The 20,606-nt window shown below is 44.3% G+C and overlaps 1 protein-coding gene across 1 annotated transcript; it reads right to left on the bottom strand.

The window, feature by feature from the left end:
• Window positions 1–7,406: 7,406 nt before the first annotated feature.
• Window positions 7,407–11,094, bottom strand: LOC123139720 (FT-interacting protein 3-like). The gene has a single exon (XM_044559449.1). It carries the CDS (start codon window positions 10,829–10,831, stop codon window positions 7,796–7,798), a length of 3,036 nt encoding a protein of 1,011 aa, XP_044415384.1. The 5' UTR covers window positions 10,832–11,094; the 3' UTR covers window positions 7,407–7,795.
• Window positions 11,095–20,606: the final 9,512 nt, after the last annotated feature.

Genomic DNA, 20,606 nt, shown 5'->3' with positions numbered 1-20,606 from the left:
AACATCATGTTCGAGATTCATTAAGAATAAACCATTGACCAGCGGGGCATGACCATAAAACATATCTCTCATACAAATAGAATAACCATTATTCTCGGATTTAAATGAGTAACCATCTCGCATTAAACGAGATCCAGATACAATGTTCATGCTCAAAGCTGGCACTAAATAACAATTATTGAGGTTTAAAACTAATCCCGTATGTAAATGTAGAGGTAGCATACCGACGGCGATCACATCGATCTTGGACCATTCCCGACGCGCATCGTCACCTCGTCCTTCGCTAGTCTCCGCTTATTCCGCAGCTCCTGCTTTGAGTTACAAATATGAGCAACCGCACCGGTATCAAATACCCAGGAGCTACTACGAGTACTGGTAAGGTACACATCAATTACATGTATATCACATGTACCTTTGGTGTTGCCGGCCTTCTTGTCCACTAAGTATTTGGGGCAGTTCCGCTTCCAGTGTCCCTTTTCCTTGCAATTCTTGAAACTAGTGGTTTTATTGACCATCAATACTTGATGTTCCTTTTTGATTTCCACCTCTGCTGACTTCAGCATTGAAAATACTTTAGGAATAGTTTTCACCATCCCCTGCATATTGTAGTTCATCACAAAGCTCTTGTAGCTAGGTGGGAGCGACTGAAGGATTCTGTCAATGACCGCCTCGTCCGGGAGGTTAATATCCAGCTGGGACAAGCAGTTGTGCAACCCAGACATTTTGAGTATGTGCTCACTGACAGAACTATTTTCCTCCATCTTACAATTGTAGAACTTGTCGGAGACTTCATATCTCTCGACCCGGGCATGAGCTTGGAAAACCATTTTCAGCTCTTCGAACATCTCATATGCTCCATGTTGCTCAAAACGCTTTTGGAGCCCCGATTCTAAGCTGTAAAGCATGCCGCGCTGAACGAGGGAGTAATCATTAGCACGTGACTGCCAAGCGTTCATAACGTCTTGGTTCTCTGGGATGGGTGCTTCACCTAGTGGTCCTTCTAGGACATATGCTTTCTTGGCAGCTATGAGGATGATCCTGAGGTTCTGGACCCAGTCCGAATAGTTGCTGCCATCATCTTTCAGCTTTGTTTTCTCTAGGAACGCATTGATGTTGAGGTTGACATGAGCGTTGGTCATTTGATCTACAAGATATTTTGCAAAGGTTTTTAGACTAAGTTCATGATAATTAAGTTCATCTAATCCAATTATTTAATGAACTCCCACTTAGATTAGACATCCATCTGGTCATCTAAGTGATACATGATCCGACTCAACTAGACCGTGTCCGATCATCACGTGAGACGGACTAGTCATCATCGGTGAACATCTCCATGTTGATCGTATCTTCCATACGACTCATGTTCGACCTTTCGGTCTCTTGTGTTCCCAGGCCATGTCCGTACATGCTAGGCTCGTCAAGTCAACCTAAGTGTTTTGCATGTGTAAATCTGTCTTACACCCGTTGTATGTAAACGTTAGAATCTATCACACCCGATCATCACGTGGTGCTTCGAAACAACGAACTTTCACAATGGCGCACAGTTAGGGGGAACACTTTCTTGAAATTATTATAAGGTATCATCTTATTTACTACCGTCGTACTAAGCAAAAAGAAGCAAAACATGATAAACATCACATGCAATCAAATAGTGACATGATATGGCCAATATCATATTGCTCCTTTGATCTCCATCTCCGGGGCGTCATGATCATCTTCGTCACCGGCATGACACCATGATCTCCATCATCATGATCTCCATCATCGTGTCTTCATGAAGTTGTCACGCCAACGATTACTTCTACTTCTATGGCTAACGTGTTTAGCAATAAAGTAAAGTAATTTACATGGCGTTATTCAATGACACGCAGGTCATACAAAAAATAAAGACAACTCCTATGGCTCCTGCCGGTTGTCATACTCATCGACATGCAAGTCGTGATTCCTATTACAAGAACATGATCAATCTCATACATCACATATATCATTCATCACATCCTTTTGGCCATATCACATCACAAGGCATATGCTGCAAAAACAAGTTAGATGTCCTCTAATTGTTGTTGCATGTTTTTACGTGGCTTCTATAGGTTTCTAGCAAGAACCTTTCTTACCTACGTAAAACCGCAACGTGATATGCCAATTTCTATTTACCCTTCATAAGGACCCTTTTCATCGAATCCGCTCCAACTAAAGTGGGAGAGACAGACACCCGCTAGCCACCTTATGCAACTAGTGCATGTCAGTCGGTGGAACCTGTCTCACGTAAGCGTACGTGTAAGGTCGGTCCGGGCCGCTTCATCCCACGATGCCGCCGAAGTAAGATAAGACTTGTAGTGGCAAGAAAATTGACAACATCTACGCCCACAACAAGTTTGTGTTCTACTCGTGCATAGAAACTACGCATAGACCTAGCTCATGATGCCACTGTTGGGGAATGTTGCAGAAAATAAAAAAATTCTACGCTTCACCAAGATCAATCGATGGAGTCATCTAGCAACGATATAGAGGAGTGCATCTACATGCCCTTGTAGATCGCGCGGAAGCATTCAAGAGAACGGGGTTGAGGGAGTCGTACTCGTCGTGATCCAAATCACCGATGATCCTAGTGCAGAACGGACGGCACCTCCGTGTTCAACACACGTATGGTTGGGGAAGACGTCTCCTCCTTCTTGATCCAGCAAGGGGAGGGAGAGGTTTATGGAGATCCAGCAGCACGACGGCGTGGTGGTGGAAGCAGCGGCGATCTCGGCAGGGCTTCGCCAAGCTCTACGAGAGGGAGAGGTGTTGCAGAGGGAGAGGGAGGCACCAGAGACTTGGGTGCGGCTGACCTCCCTCCCCCCTCTTTATATAGGGGCCAGGGGGGTGCCGGCCCCCTAAAGATTGGATCTCAAGGGGGGGCAAGGGGGGAGGCTTGCCCCCCAAGCCAAGTGGGGCGCCCCCACCCCTAGGGTTTCCAACCCTAGGCGTAAAGGGGGCCCAAGGGGGACGCACCATCCCACCAGGGGCTGGTTCCCCTTACCACTTCAGCCCACGGGGCCCTCCGGGATAGGTGGCCCCACCCTGTGGACCCTCAGGACCCTTCCAGTGGTCCCGGTACAATACCGGTGACCCACGAAACATTCCCGATGGCCGAAACTGGACTTCCTCTATACAATTCTTCACCTCCGGACCATTCCGGAACTCCTCGTGACGTCTGGGATCTCATCTAGGACTCCGAACAACTTTTGGGTGACCGCATACTAGTATCTCTACAACCCTAGCATCACCGAACCTTAAGTGTGTAGACCCTATGGGTTCGGGAGACATGCAGACATGACCGAGACGACTCTCCGGACAATAACCAACAGCAGGATCTGGATACCCATGTTGGATCCCACATGCTCCTCGATGATCTCATCGGATGAACCACGATGTCAAGGATTCAAGTAATCTCGTATACAATTCCCTTTGTCAATCGGTATGTTACTTGCCCGAGATTCGATCGTCGGTATGCCAATACCTCGTTCAATCTCGTTACCGGCAAGTCACTTTACTCATACCGTAATGCATGATCCCGTGACCAACCACTTAGTCACTTTGAGCTCATTATGATGATGCATTACCGAGTGGGCCCAGAGATACCTCTCCGTCATACGGAGTGACAAATCCCAGTCTCGATCCATGTCAACCCAAAAGATACTTTCGGAGATACCTGTAGTATACCTTTATAGCCACCCAGTTACGTTGTGACGTTTGGTACACCCAAAGCACTCCTACGGCATCCGGGAGTTACACGATCTCATGGTCTAAGGAAATGATACTTGACATTGAAAAAGCTCTAGCAAACGAACGACACGATCTTGTGCTATGCTTAGGATTGGGTCTTGTCCATCACATCATTCTCCCAATGATGTGATCCCGTTATCAATGACATCCAATGTCCATGGCCAGGAAACCGTGACCATTTATTGATAAACGAGCTAGTCAACTAGAGGATCATTAGAGACATGTTGTGGTCTATGTATTCACACATGTATTACGATTTCCGGATAACACAATTATAGCATGAATAAAAGACAATTATCATGAACGAGGAAATATAATAATAACCATTTTATTATTGCCTCTAGGGCATATTTCCAACACTGGTGTCGCTGGGTGAACTGCACACGGCGCCCGCCATGTACCAGAACCTCCACACCGTAGTGCGAGCAAGGCGGTGGACCTGTGAAAAGCTAGTTTTCCTATACAACAAAAAAACCATGGTTTTAGATATACTATGGTTTATAAAACTGCAGTAATTGTCGAAGCCAAACACGTCAAAGTATTTAAAACCGAGGTTTCTAAAAAAAGCATGGTATTCTCCTAAAACTCAAAAATACTGAGCAGCCAAGCGTAGCGTAAGGCATGTGCTCTAATTTTATACTAAGCTGTTATATTTAAAAAAACTCATACATAATTCTTAATTAGTATATTTTCCATTATTAATGGATATAATTAACTATATGATTATGTTAATTTCTAAATATTTCTTATGTTGTTATTTGTTATACATTTGTGGTGTACATTACTAAACTTTTCCATTATGCTAAATTTAAACTGTGTGTTGCAAAGTTCTCTTTGAATATTTTTTTACAATTGCACATACTATATAATGTATGCATATATGTTTGTGTGTGTGTGTGTGTGTGTGTTCACATATATTTTAGTATTAGTATTAGATATCATGGCAGAGATCTCTGTGATCTAACTAATATCTCAATAAACGTTTCTAGTGTATTGTTTGATAAACATGTTTATAGAAACTTCTAAATATAAATTGGAGGGTTGGCAAATGTTTTTGCATGTTGTGTTCAGAAATAAGTTTACACGGTGTGCATCCTTTATACTTATTATTGACATCGCTTATAGTAATCAGTGGTGAACAAAAAAAAAATACAGATGATTCTATTTCTGCAGATGTACAACTTGATTTTTGGCATGCTTGTCATGCGTTTGGTTTGATTTTGTGTATGCAAGAGATCCTCCTAGTTTAGAAGAAACACATAAAATGGAATTAAACATAGAAATTTTGTTAACAAAGATGAATGTACTACTTGAAGGATGTCCATTGGAGGAGCGCAGTCGATGTGTTTGACCAATGGTTTAGTGTAAGTTGACGCGCCATACTCATTCTGATCACCTCGAGCTTATCCTTGTAGGCTGATATTCATTGTTTTACCTTTGTACAATATATGTGATATACTTTGGGCCACTCAAATTGAATGTATATTTATTGGCATCTAGAACAAGTTATTTACACGATTCTGAACATACTTTTATTTGGGTCTCCCCAATTCTCGTCCCGTATAGAAAGGTTGAATATTCAAATTTGGCAAATTATGATGTTGTCCTAAATTCTTCATAATATTTTCCTATAAATTTCTTGTTTTGGTTTATGCTTATGAGCTTGATTTTTTGCAGGTCATTGTATTGGTATGGTAAGAAGAGCAACTGATGGAAAGAGCTAAGATTGCTTAATTGCATAGCATAATGTATTGATAGCATCTTCTTGGCTTGGCGGGGGTCACCATGTGTGCCCATCACTTGACTACAGCCCATAGGCTTGTAGCTTGGTAGTAGTATCGCCTACCTCTTTATCCTCTCTTATAGACTATTTCTTCCTATATTGGAGCACCTCCTCACCCCCATCCACTTCCTCAAACATGAATGACAACATGCATTGAACACATGCGTTTTGGGCTCAGTGATGAAGCAATTGGAAAAGCCCTTGATGGAGTCTATAGATCAAGACTAATTGGCTTGGTTCCATGATGATCTTGATAGAGCCATGCATACATGAATTCCAACTTACTTAGTTTGAAGTGTTTCAAAAGCTACGGCTTTACTGGATTCTAAAACAGTTTCATAATACCATATTGTTTATGAAAACGACAGGGGCATGCATGCATGAATTGCAACTTACTTACGGTATATACAAACCAAATATGGGCCTATATCACTGCCCAATAAGCCCAAACGCAACCTTCAAACCAAGACTACAGAACCAAGTGCTCGACAGTGGCTGTTTACCATGATTGAAACATTATCGCATGATGCATTCATCAGATTGGTGGTTACCATGTGCTCTAAGGAAGGCCATTCACGAGCAAATCTATGAGAGTCCATCAGCCACCCACCATTTTATATCTTGATTTATTGCGGACATCGATCTTCTGCCATGAAAGAATGTCAAGACACCAGCAACTCCAAGAAACCGCAATGCTAGACCCAAGGCTCAACCCCAGGGTTTTGCAAAGATTCATGTTGATGCTGCTTTTTCACGCAATCATGATCGAGGCGATGCCGCAATAGTATGTAGAGATGCAGCAGGTAACTTTATGGGGAGCTCAGCATTGGTCATCAATGGAATCACGGACATGGCGACGCTAGATGCGGTAGCATGCCGCGAGGGTTTATCTTTAGCCCAAGATGTGATGCTGCACAATTTCATCTTAGCTTTGGATTCAAAACAGGTGATCAAGGACATTGAGGAAGGTAGCAGAGGATCTTATGGAGCAATCATCACTGAAACCAAACATAGAGCTTTAGCTTTTAATTGTAGTTTTACTTTTGAATTTAGAAAGGCAAATATGGACGCCAGTAGTTTAGCCAAGTTCTCATGAGCTGCAACATTCTGAATTTTCAGGATCATAAAGATGCCACTTTTCTTTGCTCTGATTGCTTCAACAGATGACACGGATTAGTTAGTTCTTGCAGTAACCACTAACACAAGACAATTGGACCTCTTTGCATGTTCTGAGTTCATACAAGACGGCATTTTTTTCTAGAATCTGTATTCAGTAACCACTGGCACTAGACAAGAACAGCTTTCAGTAACCAGGCAAGTAGTGGATATCATTTCTCTGTAGATCATGGACAGTTAACAGAAAGAAGACATAACACTTGCATGTTCAAACTTCAGACCGTAAGCAAGAATTCCCTGTACCATTAGTTTAAGCCTCCAATCACGTGGGAACATACTGTGGAGACAAACTGAGACAAAGAGAGGCGCCACGTGCCTCAACTCCAAAGACAAGATTTTTATTCTCACCAGTGAACAAAAGCAACAACACACATGCACGTGAGAGGCATCATTCCCGGTCTTAGAAGTACAGACCAAACATTTACTATTACTTCATCCAGACATCTGCGGCTCATCATGGATTAAACCTGGTTGGTTCATCAACTAATCATCATGACATAGATTATCTGCCATTGACTGAACTCAGCCTTTGCACAAGTGAAACAATGACTGCAACAAGTCTGCTACTCTGCTACTGCTATAATGGAATAAAATGAACACCATACATTTCATAACACCAGTTTTTCAATTGTAGATTAAACCTGGCCGTTTCATCAACACATCATCATCATGACACAGATTAACAGCAATGTACTGAACTTAATTAACCCTTCTTTCATCATCACATAATAGATTAAACTGCCAACTACTGAACTTAGTCCTTGCACAGCTGAAAGTCTGAAACTGGGACTAGAAGAACAGCACCGTCACTGGGCTTACCACAAGTCTTCTTCTTCTACTTCTGCTGTTGCTACCACCACACAAACCAGCAGGATACACTAACTAACACTAACAGCAATTAAGCTAAGCAACTAGCATACCAGGCACCACCTACAGAAGGCATACAAGTTTGTTTCTTGCCACTACATTCCTTCCAAGCATCATCCACTCCCCTCCAAAATAACCAAACCACTAACTGAATCGGTCGCAAGGTTAGAGTCACCAATTTTGCAGCTGCAGAGATTGAGATCATAGCAGGATATCGGCCTTGGACGGCAGCCTCCGGAAGAAGTTCATGAGCGGGGACGGCATCCGGCTGCGGAACCTCGGCGGGCGCATGGCGTAGAGGCCCCACAGCCCGACCAGCAGCTTCATCGGCACGGCGTAGGCGATGACCGCGGCAGCCACGCAGGCGACGGAGAAGAGCATCGTCGCCCTCGGGTCGCGCCAGCTGAGCACCGCCTGCATCCGCTCGCCCTGCGTCGCGATGTCGCCCACCACCGTCTGCACCCTCCCGGCCACGCTGCGGAGCCGGTCGTACCTGAAGCGCACCACGTCGCCGCGGCTCGACGGGAACGTGTCGAACTCCTCGTCCAGCTCGTCGCCGGTGGCCGCGTCCGCGTGGGACAGCCGCATGTCCATGTGCGGCGGGTGCCTCGGCCGCACGCGGTACCGCCACAGCCCGGTGAAGGCCATCACCAGGAACGCCGTCGGCAGGATCAGCTCCGGCATCAGGACGAACACCAGGAACGTGAACACGGCGACGCACGAGTGCACCGGGTAGTGCCAGGAGCGCACCAGCTCGAACCACCGCCCGACCGCCATCACGCCGGAGAGCACGGAGACGAGGCGGAAGAAGTTGGCCTTGCTGCGCCGCATGCTCCACAGGTGCGAGCGGTGGTCCAACATGTACTCCACGACCTCCTTGCCGAGCGGCGGCTCGGTGCGGCCGAGCCGGGCGGCGACGACGCTCGTGGCCTGGAACCGCAGGCTCTCGACCTGCCGCACCAGCAGCGGCTCCACGTAGTGCATCTTGGGGAGCATCGGGCGGGCGTAGGCATGGTACATGTTGCCGGCATTGCTAGAGCAGAAGCGCACGGCCAGGTGGAGCTCCCCCATCTTCTTAACGCCGGAGGGATGCAGCATGAGCAGAGGGTAGGCATGAGTGTACACCCTGTCGGTCTCCAATGTCGAGAGCCTGATGCGGACCTTGCCGATGCAGTTGTCACGGACAGCCACCGTGGTGTTGTTGTTCCCTGACGCCGCCGGCTTGTCGACATGGCAGTTGTCGAACACGCCGACGGTGATGACGGTGCAGGGGTCGAACACCTCCCAGGTGTACTGCTCGTTCCAGCGGGGGCACACCGAGTCGACGACGGTGCGCGTGCGGATCCACTTCTGCCCATACTTCGCGACGCAGTACGAGTCCGCCGTCGCGCCCCTGCCATCGGCCCGGCCCTTCATCGGTATCAGTCCGGTGGCACCGAGAACGCCGAGCTCGAGCACCCCGACGTGCGGGTACCACAGCTGCTTCGCCGTCGGCCGGAGGTCACTGCTGTACGCCGTTGCCTCATCCAGAACATGGTAGCCGCCGTCGAGGCTTAGCCGGAGATGCACCCGGCTCCCGAACCTGTTGTTCGGATTGTTGGCGGCGACATTGCCGCCGCCGTTGCCGCGGTCCAGCCCGAACCACCTGGAGACAACAAGCTTCTCATCCCAGCGCCTCTCAATGGCAGTCACCGGGACGACGAGGCGGCCGAGGATGTCGTCCCTGCCCGGCGACACATGATCCTCCAGAGACACCACCAAGAACTCCTCGAATGGCTCGGCAACCACAAACATGAGGTCTTCGTTCCAGAACGGGCTCGTCGGCCCCCGGTTCGCCATGATCGGTGACGCACGTGTGCGCAGCATCTGGCTCCCGATCTGCGCGCGCACGAAGAGCTCCGGGTACCGGCCCATCGCCATGGGCCCCTTGTCCATGGGAAGCAGGTCCTGCGCCTCGATGACGGACACGCGGAGGTACCAGAGCTTGGGGGCGACGTAGACCTTGGACTTGATGGATCCCAGGGGGCCGTGGCCCTGGACGCCGGCGGCCTTGGAGTGCCACGCCTCGGCGAAGGCCTCGTCGGCCTGGGTGCCGTACCACACGGCGACCATCACCTCCACGCTGCCGCGCTCGCCCTTGCGGTCCTCCATGGCGTACCACTGCGGCGCCAGCGTGCTGTCGGGCGGCGCGCGGCGGGGCACCTCGGAGAGGTCGAAGCAGATGCGGCCGACCTGGTCGTCGCTGCCGCGGGCGCGCACGAACACCTCGACGAAGGAGGACTGGATGGTCTCCTTGGAGAAGGCGAAGACCTGGTCCCACTGGTGCGCGGCGGCCGGCGGCGTGACGCCGCGGTAGTTCCCGAGCTTGACCTCCGCGACGGCCTCGCCGGGCGTGGCCACGCCGCGCGCGCGCACCACGCGCACGTACAGGTACTGCATCTGCTCGACCAGGTCGTAGGTGGCGTTCGCCTTGTCGGCCGTCAGGCCGCCGCCGAGGTGTGGCCGCGTCTCCTTGAGGGAGAAGTCCGCGGGCCCGCCGGGGAACATGGCCGGGACGGGGTAGTGGTCGGCGAGCATGACCGGCTTCATGGCCGCCGGCTGGGGCTGCGGCATGACGTCCATGGGCTGCTGCGGCTGCTGCGCCGGCTGATGCGGCCGCGCGGCCACAACCGGCTGCTGGCGCTGGTGCCGGTGCTGCTGCTGCTGCTGGTGCTTCTTGCCGCCATTCACAGGCGGCGCGGCGACGACCTCGGGGCCAGTCACCACCGCCTTGGCGGGCTTCTCCTGCTTGCCCTTGGCGACCATCTCGCCGGCCCCGGCGCCGGCGCGGTAAATCTTGAGCGTGATCTCACCGCGGATATGCGAGAACAAGCTCCGCTTCTCGAGCGTGAAGAGCTGCGGCACAACCGGCTCCCCTGGCGCGGGCACGCCGGCGGCCGGGACGCGGACCTTGCCGAGGAAGTTGCGGCCGTGGGGGCTATTCCCGGAGGCGGCGGCGGCGCGGTCGTTGTAGACGCCGACGTCGATGGCGCGGTAGGGGAGGTCGTCGGGGTCGGCGACGGGGAAGACGAGGCGCTCGTTCCAGAGGGGGTTGAGCTCCCGGGGGCGCGGCCGGGTGCGGCGCTTCTGGTGCTCGAACTCCACCTCCACGTAGGCCGACGAGGAGCCCTGCCCGTCCTTGGGCATCAGGTTGTGCGCCGCCACCACCTCCACCACCAGCTTCTCCGCCTTGGCCATCGTTTCCCTCCCCAAGATTCAAGCTCGCTCGGAGAACAGAGGGGGGAGGAGGGAGGGGGATGAAAAGAGTGGGCGGCTGGGTTATGCGGGCGCGCGTGGTGGAATCTCCATCATCGCAGTCGATGGGGGAGGGGGAGGAGTGAGAGGTGAGAGGTGGGTTCTGCTGCTGCTGCTGCTCTGCTCGCTGCCGCGGCGGGTGGTGGTGGTGGAGCTCTGCTGGTCTTGGGTCGGGTGGCCATGGCTTTGGGTGGTTTTTGAGGCGGGGTTTTGGCTTTTGGGTTTGGTCGCGCTTCAATGCGGCCATCTTTTTGAGGAGGGATTTGATTTTCGGAATTGCTAATTTTCATTCGGATGAAAATTATTCGTCTTTATCCCTTTTCTGAGCCGTACGTTCTGTCGCGTCGTGATTCGTGTTTTTCCTTTTCTCCTGTCCTCTTTCGGGCGCTGACCTTTCTTTATCGGGCCCGCTGAATTTTTCAATCCGACCCGTTACGCTCTGCTCGCTATCCCGCTTCTGTCGCTTCCTCCCTCCACAGCCTCGTCGTTTCCACTTTGCCACTTCACACACGCATCCCCTGGAAGAGAGGTTGGGAGAGATAGCCATGGCGATTTGGATCTCCCTCTCGGCGATCGACGCAGTTTGTTGTTGGTGACTCGCCTGCGCTCTCTATCCCACTCCCCTGCTGCCTCCGCGCCCCGCTCGACCTCCCGTCGCCCCCCGCACCAACCCTGGCCCCAATTTCCCCCCTCCCTCCGATTTTTTGTTCGTCTGATTCGGTAATTTCTCTCGATTTCTCTTGTTCCGCAGATTCATAGTCAGATCTATGTGTATTTTCCCCGCAGCATTCGTATAGTCAGATCCGGATTCTGAGGTTCCGCCGTTTTTCTGGGTTTGAATCTCGTTTGCCATGGCGGATTTCGGCGGCGGAGTGCATTGTGGTAGGGGGAGGTAGTTCCAGTTTCTCGTTCGTAGGCCGCTCGTCCATGTCCATGGGCAGGGCGAGATGACTAGAGTGGTGCTTCATGAGGGGGTTTAACTGTTAGTTTTCATTGATCTGTAACTGCGGTGTTGTTATGTATTCGGGTGGTTGTTTGATTAGATTGGTTTGTTTTACTTGTACTAATATGCGATGGTGATCTATCCCTAGGTTGTGCATGCAGGTTTCCCCTTAGGCTGACATCCACTTGGTTGCGTGGTTGTATTTTACAATACAGTTCACACACATCCACCTACATTGTGGATACAGGACTATAGGAATGAGTCGGTAGATTTTGTTGTGTTTCTGAATTTGTTGTGGTTCTGTTCTTTGTCACTGGATATTTCCCATTTGTTTTTACAATGTAATTTCTAGTGCATTTACAGTGTAATTCGCTATGGACTTACAGTGTAATTGTCATTGATTTTACACTTTTATTCCTAATAGATTTTGCAGTGTATTTTCTTAGGCGGTTTACACTGTATGTCCTTTTGGATTTGGGATTGGTGATGATTGGCTGAATGAATTAGCACTACCACTGCCACTGCCATGCTACTACTAGTAATCATAACCACCACCATGAAAAACTAATGTGTATTTTTGCACTGTATCTCATCAGTATATTTACACTATAATTATTTGTGCTTTTTACAATGTATCTTTAGTGGATTTACAGTGTATTTCTCAGTGTATTCACACTGTAATTCTTAGTGTGTTTTACTATGTAATTCTTAGTGTCATTGTACTGTTTTTTGCTTATCTTATCATTGATTTTTACACTGTATATCATATAGGAATTATGTTGCAACTACTGACTGCATTTAGATCATTCTATTTGTTTTCATAGGTTTGTTTTGTCATGCTTTGATGCTAATCCTTGTTTAATTTTTTTGCAGGGTGTTGTATAGTTAGTTGCTGGATAAAGTGTAATTTATTTTCATTTTATTTTGTGTAATCCAGTGATGATTTTTTATTGTAATTGTATTCTTTTTAATTCCTCATTTGGTCCCTTTCCAGCTCAGTTGTTGTAATTAATCGCATGCCCTCGTGTTCTTTTGATTTAGTTCGTGTGTTCTTTTTTCTTATTTGCATGATCCATTATATGCATCTGACAATGTGTATGTACTAAACATCTGTATGATCAGTTTATTTTTTATGTTTCTCATGAGGTTTATTTTTTCTTTGTGGTTGAATCCAGGTAGCCCTTTGAAAAGGCACAAGCCTAATGTTGATGTCATATATGACAGAAGACCTTCCATGGCTAGCTTCAATTTTGATTGCGAATCAAAGGATGCTCGTCCTGTTACCAAGGCGGATCAGAATATCGGTTCAGCTAATGTTGACTTTGAATTTCACCCAACTAGAAACAACCTTTCACCTATTGTTCCAGTGAGGCTATCCCGGCATTTTATAGATGAGGTTGGATTCTCTTTTTTTGTCATTTATGTGTGGGGTTTGTTTCTAGTGCATCTCTGCCATGGTATGTCTTTTTTAATGGAGAGAAATGAATTGTTTCTAGTGTATTTGATTGGTTCCATTTTTTTTGTTTCTGCTTGCAGGTCGACCAAGTTCAGTGTTCGCAATATGTGTCTGAAAGGCTTCTTAACTCTCATGTGTCTCCTTTTGAACAGGTTATTTTCTCAGCTTTTTAGTTTACTTTCTTTTTCCAGTTCCTTTATATATCTATTTATCTTAGTTATTTCTCCCCATTTGCTTATTAGTTTTTGTTCTATATCAGGACTGTGTTTAACTGGTGACGATTCCTCATTCCAACATTTCAAAGTCAGTTCAGGCATCCCAATCAAATCATGTTGATCTCAGCTCTCCAGAAGCATTAAATGAGTTCTTTAACAGAGGAGATGATGTAATTTCATGTGTTCTTTATTTTCGATTCTTAACTTCCTTTTCTCCGGATTATTTGTGATTGTTCCTCATTTTGTTTTCTTCTCTAGCTGGTCGGTCTTGATGAAGTTCAAGTAGTTGGCACCTCCACATTTTCTGACCGTTGTGTTAATTTCGCAAAGAAGACGAATGAAGCTTATAACCGGCTGAACAATTTAGCATCATCTTCTTCCGTTAGACCAGTGCGTTTTTTCTTTGTGCTTTTTCACTCATTCTTATTTTTATTTTATTGTATTTCCGTTGCTATCTTTTTTATCATTTGATTTTTACGGTTTAATTCGTAGTAGTTTTTCATTGTAATTTTCCTATCTTGTCAGTGTAATTACAATGTAGTTCTTAGTGGATTTCTGTAATATCACTATTTTCTATTTCATATTTCCTAGGTTATGGGACTTCTTATTTATTTTCTTGACAATCCCTATTTTTTTCACAGGGTGTTTCAAACAGTCCTGAAGTCCTTATCATCTCTGATCCTGAAGGTGTTGCTGAATTAAATGCTGCTCAAAAGCGCAATGAGCTCGCTATTTCCAAATTTTCTAATTGTTCAACAGCGACGACCCAGCACGTTCCTCGTAGGATTGTCGGAGCTGCTAGGTTCAACTCAGATCCTTATGTTCAGCAGTTGAATCGTTTTCCTGTTACTTTGCAAGAAAGGAAGCATTATTTTGCAATGAATCGCATTGGCAGCGACAAAGTTTGGTGCAAGTATGTTCTTCTTTTCTTCTCCTTGTACCTTTCATGCTTTTCTTTCGATTTTGTTGCTGATTGTGTACTCCATGTTTTTTAATTTTTTTGTCACTGATTTATCTTTCATTTTCTTCCTTTTTGTGTAGATATGAAGCTATTAGATATGATAGAGCGTTCTGCTCGTATCGCTCTCTTTCATCCCTATGCCCAGGTGGTCATCTAGATAACTTCCTCATTCTGTGTTTTTGTCGATTCCTTTTCAACAAGTGTCATCCTTCAAAATCAAAGAAACATTTCTTCTTCAGTTATATTGGGGTATGCTAGCTTGAACATTTTCTTTAATTTCTTTGGATTATGAAGTTATGTCCCTTTCATGTTTCCCTTTTTTTTACTGTTCTACTTTTTATTTTTTGTTTGCTGTAGGAGTGCATTCTGAATAACAACAATCCATTGACCCGTAATCCAAATATTGTCCGAAATGCTTTTGAGGGTGCTTGCAGCGCGTTTGTTTTGTGGAGATCAGACTTTGTAAGTCCATGTTCATTCTCTTCTCATTTTTATTTGTTTATTTCCTGCATTTCTAGATGTTGTTTTACTGATTTGATTCTTAATTTCAGTTGTACTTCCCTATTGGTCACGATGAGCATTGGTTCTCATTTGTCGTCTGTATCAAAGATAGAGCTTTTGTGTTTCTCGATTCGGCTTATGGAGAGAACTCATCATACCACAGAGATATCCGTAATGAGCTGGTAATTTTTCTTTACTACACGGATAGTTTCCCCACTGTATCTCACTGGTAATTCACAAAAGATTTTGCACTCTAATTCCTTAGTGAGTTCTCTCAAAGTTTTACAGTGTGATTATCAAAAGATTTTATAGTGTAATTCTCAAAGTATTTTTACACTGTAGTATCTTTTGTTTTACAGTGGCCACACGAGGAAGGATCGAGTCCGGAATGATGATATACGAGATAGAGTTGGGGTAGCACCAATTGAGGAGAAGCTTGTCCAACATCGTTTGAGATGGTTTGGGCATATTCAGCGCAGGCCTCCAGAAGCTCCAGTGTATAGCGGACGGCTAAAGCGTGCGGAGAATGTCAAGAGAGGGCGGGGTCGACCGATTTTGACATGGGAGGAGTCCGTTAAGAGAGACCTGAAGGATTGGAGTATCGACAAAGAGCTAGCTATGGACAGGGGTGCGTGGAAGCTTGCTATCCATGTGCCAGAGCCATGAGTTGGTTGCGAGATCTTATGGATTTCACCTCTAGCCTACCCCAACTTGTTTGGGACTAAAGGCTTTGTTGTTGTTGTTGTTGTAGTATCTTTTGTTTTACAGTGTAATTCTCAAAGGATTTTTGCACTCATTAGTCAGTTGTGGACTTTTTACATTGTAATTATCAAAAGAGTTACAGTGTAATTCTTAAAGTATTTTTACACTGTAATTATCTTTTCGTTTACAGTGTAATTCTCGTTGTGGACTTTTTACAGTGTAATTATCAAAAGATTTACAGTGTAATTATCTTTTGTTTTACAGTGTAATTTTCAAGGGATTTTGATTTTTTTACAGTGTAATTTCTCACAAGATTTACACTGTAAATATCTTTTCTTTTACAGTGTAATTCTCGTTGTGGACTTTTTACAGTGTAATTATCAAAAGATTTATAGTGTAATTCTCAAAGTATTTTTACACTGTTTATAGTGTAATTCTCAAGGGATTTTGATTTTTTACAGTGTAATTTCTCACAAGATTTACACTGTAACTCTCTTGGCGTTACAGTGTAATTCTCAAGGGATTTTGATTTTTTATTAGCGTTTTGCCCACCTCTTTCCTTGACCAGCAAGGCGATCCCCATGTGTTTGTGGCTGTTAGCTTGGGGGCTTTGTCCTCCTCTTTTTTAGCTGCTTTTTTGACTGACTTTTGGTAAAGTTGGGAGTGTGGTCCCATTTCCAAATTCATGTTTTGCTGGCATGCTTAATAGAGTTCATGTTTTTACTGTGTCTTTGTTTGTAATTGACTTTATCATTTCTTTCTGGATTATTGTTGGATTTTTTAAAGTACCAGTCTTTTTAGTGGATTTACAATGTCATTTTAGTGGTTCTTTACAGTGTCATTTTTCAATTGCCATCTTACACTCTAATTCTTAGTGGGGCATGGTAGAAATTAGTGTCTATTTTAGTGGGTTTTACACTCAGTTTTCTTGATGGTAATATCATTGTAATTTTACCTCTTTCTTGTCAATGTATTTTTTGTAGGTTGGAAAAGTGCATGTGTGGACCCGTTAGTCTACTGAAAAGGGCAAACAGAGGACAAGGGGCTGTCTGTCTGTTCGCTCCGGGTTGGAAAAGTGCATGTGTGGACCCGTTAGTCTACTGAAAAGGACAAACAGAGGACAAGGGGCTGCCTGTCTATTCGCTCCGGGTTGAAAACGTGCATGTGTGGACCCGTTAGTCTGCTTACGAGGACAGACATATGACAAGGGACAGTGGAAAGTTGTCATCCTGTAATTGGATGAAAAATATGGATGAAGGCCAATTGAATTTCATCCGGATGGACAATAGACAGTCCCTTGATTTTTGATCTGCCAATTAACCCAGCGAAATTAATCCATCAATTACCTGCCAAGATTTTGATAGTAAAGGGCCTAACGGCTAAGTAACCCGTGGTGAAAAAAGTCAGCCTCCTGATATCTCCTTTTCCCTTTATCAGATTTATATTAATTGATATGTCTCTTTCAAACATAGTTTGTGAAAATTGAGTAGTTGTGAAATAAAAATGTATCCTTTTATGAGAAGTAGAATTTACCATTGATTAACTGAATAAGGAGAAATACGTTTCTTTTGTTTACCTGTCTTTTCAGTCAACGGTTGTCCTACATGGCTTCACGACAAATAAGTTTAATAGTCACTTTGATGTATCATCCCGTCACATTGCAATTTGCATGCTCTAGCTATTGTTGTAATATCATTTTAAGTCTTTTGTTTTTCTCTGATGTTAGAAGTACAGTCACGAAAACTAAAAATCTAAATTCAATGTATAAATTAGACAAGTTGGTTAATTGAAAAACATCAATGAATGCGCAGATCTTGTTTAAAGAAGGTAACTATGGAGATTTTTTTTATTTTTCCAAGTGCGAATTGTCCACTAAAAGAAAGCTTGATGTCACCCTGGTGTACACGCCCTCGTGTTGCATAGACCCGTGCTAACTATTTATTTATATACCCCGGTTACGTTTTTGTCTTACTTAACATTAAAAGGTGGAATGATGAAAAATAATAACAAGATCCACTGAATTAAATTATTGACTACTACTGGTAGTGAATGAATGGTTTAACACTATTGCTGGTAAAGTATCGCTGATTTTAATATTATCATTGAGTGCGGAGAACCCGTTTAATAAACGAAAGGAGGCATTTGATATGTGAATTAACCCAACAAAATTAATCCATCAATTACCCACCAAGATTTGATAGTAACGGACCTAACGACTAAGTAAACTGTGATTGAAAAAACCAGCCACCTGCTTTTTTTTAGATAGCCTCCTGTCATATGTTTTTTCCTTTATCAGATGTATTAGTGATTTGTCTTTTTCAAAAATAGTTTGTAAAGATTGATTTGTTGTAAAATAAAAAATGTATCCTACATAATCAGAGAAAGCTTAATGCCAACCTGCTGTACACGCCCTCGCGTTGCATAGACACATGCTAATTATCTATTTATATACAATGGTTACTTATTTACGACTTTTGTCTTGCTTAACTTTAAAAAGTGAAACGATGAAAATTAATAACAAGATCCACTGAATTAAACTATTGACTAGTACTCATAGTAAATGAACAGGTTAATACTATTATCGGTAAAGTATCGTGATATTTAAAACATCATTGAGTGTGGAGATCCCGTTTAATAAAAAGGAATGGATGCATTTGATATGCGACTTAACCCATCAAAATTAATCCATCAATTAGTTACCAAGATTTGATAGTAACGGACCTAACAGCTAAGTAAACCGTGGTTGAAAAAGCCAGCCTTATGTTAGCTCTTCGCCTCTTCCTGTCATCATATTTAGTGATTTGTCTCTTCAAAAATTAGTATGTAAAAGTTACTAGTTGTAAAAGAAGAACTTTTTATGGGACATGAATTTTTACCCTTAATTACATAAAGATATATATGTTTCCTTTAGTTTACTTTTTATAAGTGAACGGTTATCTTACTTGGCTTTACAAACATAAAACAGAAAGGTTAAATCACCCTAGTGCATATTTCATCCCATTGCAAAGTATGTCTGGTGGCTATTATAGTAGTACCGATTTATGTCTTATGTTTCTCTTTGATGTAGTAGAGTCGTGAAAATTAGTAACTAAATCCATGGAATGAGGCGAGTGACTACGACATGTAGTAAACGAACTGGGTAATTGAAAACATCATTGAATGCGCAAATCTCGTTAAAAACAGTTAACCGTAGAAACATTTATTTTCATTTTTCCAAATCTGCATTATCCACTAAAAGAAAGCTTATGTTGCTCTGGTGTACACTCCCTCACGTTGCACATGCACGTGCCGGCTATTTTCTTTATATACAACAGCTACTTATTTAAGTTTTTGTCGCACTTAATGTTAAAAATTGAACTATGAAAAAATAATAACTAAATCCAACAAATGAAACTATTGACTACCACCAGTGGTAAATGAACAGATGAACACTATTACAAGTAAAGTATCGGTAATGTTGAAAACACAGCAATGAGTGCGGAGAACATGTTGAAAAAGATCATTCACATGTGAACCAAATTTGCCACATCTTGATAATGACATAGGCTCGTTGGGGTGGCCAGGTTTGCGAGATTGGGGCACCTATGACGTTGGAGGAAGGTTTGTGTTGAAACAAATGGAAAACACTTTGTCGGAGTTAGAGCCAAGGTTGAAGTTGACGAGTAAAAGGGTTATATAAAATAGACAAGATCATGAGAAGAAAATGACCAGTGAAACAAAAAAAAAGACAAACTAGAGTGTGATTTGAATTGTTTCGATAATTTACAAGCAGGCAAGAAATAACTATTTTTTAGTCGTTATGTTGAACCTTCAACCAGATTTTAGAATGTGTACGTATGGAAAATATGAGAAGATTTGGATCGACAGCTACTAATAGCAATTGCTGACTTGAAATAGTTTCCTTATTACTTTGATGACGCCATACCTAGGGCTTCTTTTCGTTCGTGTGATTCTAGAGATGTTGGAATAGGAAAAACCTTGAAGAGGAGCCATACCTATCCTTGGGCATCAGGTTATGCGCTGCCACCACCTCCACCCCCAACTTCTTCGCCTTCACCCCCCTCCCGACGGGCACACACTCACGCACACAATTAACTTAAGCATATACTACCTTACGTCATGCTAAGAGGATGACATTAATTAAGTGAAGATGAAGACTTTTATTTTCGTTTTACATCTCTTTAAAGTTAATGGTTATCTCGTTGAAGAATGTCCACCAATGAAACATTTGTCTTTTCACAACCTCTTTCAAGTCAGCGGTCATCCTACATGGCCTCACTAAAATAAAGGCTAACATCACCCCAGCGTCTTATGTTTTTTGTTTCTCTGGATGTTTAAAAACACTACTAAATGCATAGATCCTCAAGGTTTTTTTACTATAGAAACATTATCCTAGATGGCTGTAGTAAGATAAATATTGAGATCATCTTGGTGTGCATGCCCTCACACTCACATACACATTCTTGCAAGTATTTCTACCCCTAAATCAAACCCACTACTCACATTTGCCCCTAATTTTTAGACCCAGTCTGTTTTCCCCTGCGTTGTATGGTGTTATAGAAACCCCCTAAGCGATGTTTCCTTCATATTTTCACTACTCTCTAAGCATCGTGACATTCCTTTGTAGATATCGATGCCTTTTGTTATGTTGTAGTTGTCGATGCTTTATGTTTTTATTTGTTCTTCATCACATTCCCATTGAAAAATAACATTGAGTGTGGAAGTCACATTGAAAAAATTGTTGATTGCGAACCCATGTTGGCAAATGGTAACATTGACAAATCCTCATTGGAGTGAAGAGGTTCGCGACGAGGAGTCACCTATTTCATAGGAGGAGGAATGGTGTTGAAACCAATGGAATAGACATCAGGGGGCCTAGAAATCAAGGTTAGAGTAAAGTGAGTCAAGTAGGAAGAAAATGACCGAGAAATGGAAATGCA

This window comes from Triticum aestivum, chromosome 6B (genome assembly GCF_018294505.1).
Source record: "Triticum aestivum cultivar Chinese Spring chromosome 6B, IWGSC CS RefSeq v2.1, whole genome shotgun sequence".
NCBI lineage: Eukaryota > Viridiplantae > Streptophyta > Magnoliopsida > Poales > Poaceae > Triticum > Triticum aestivum.
This window is presented reverse-complemented; position numbering and strand designations above follow the sequence as displayed.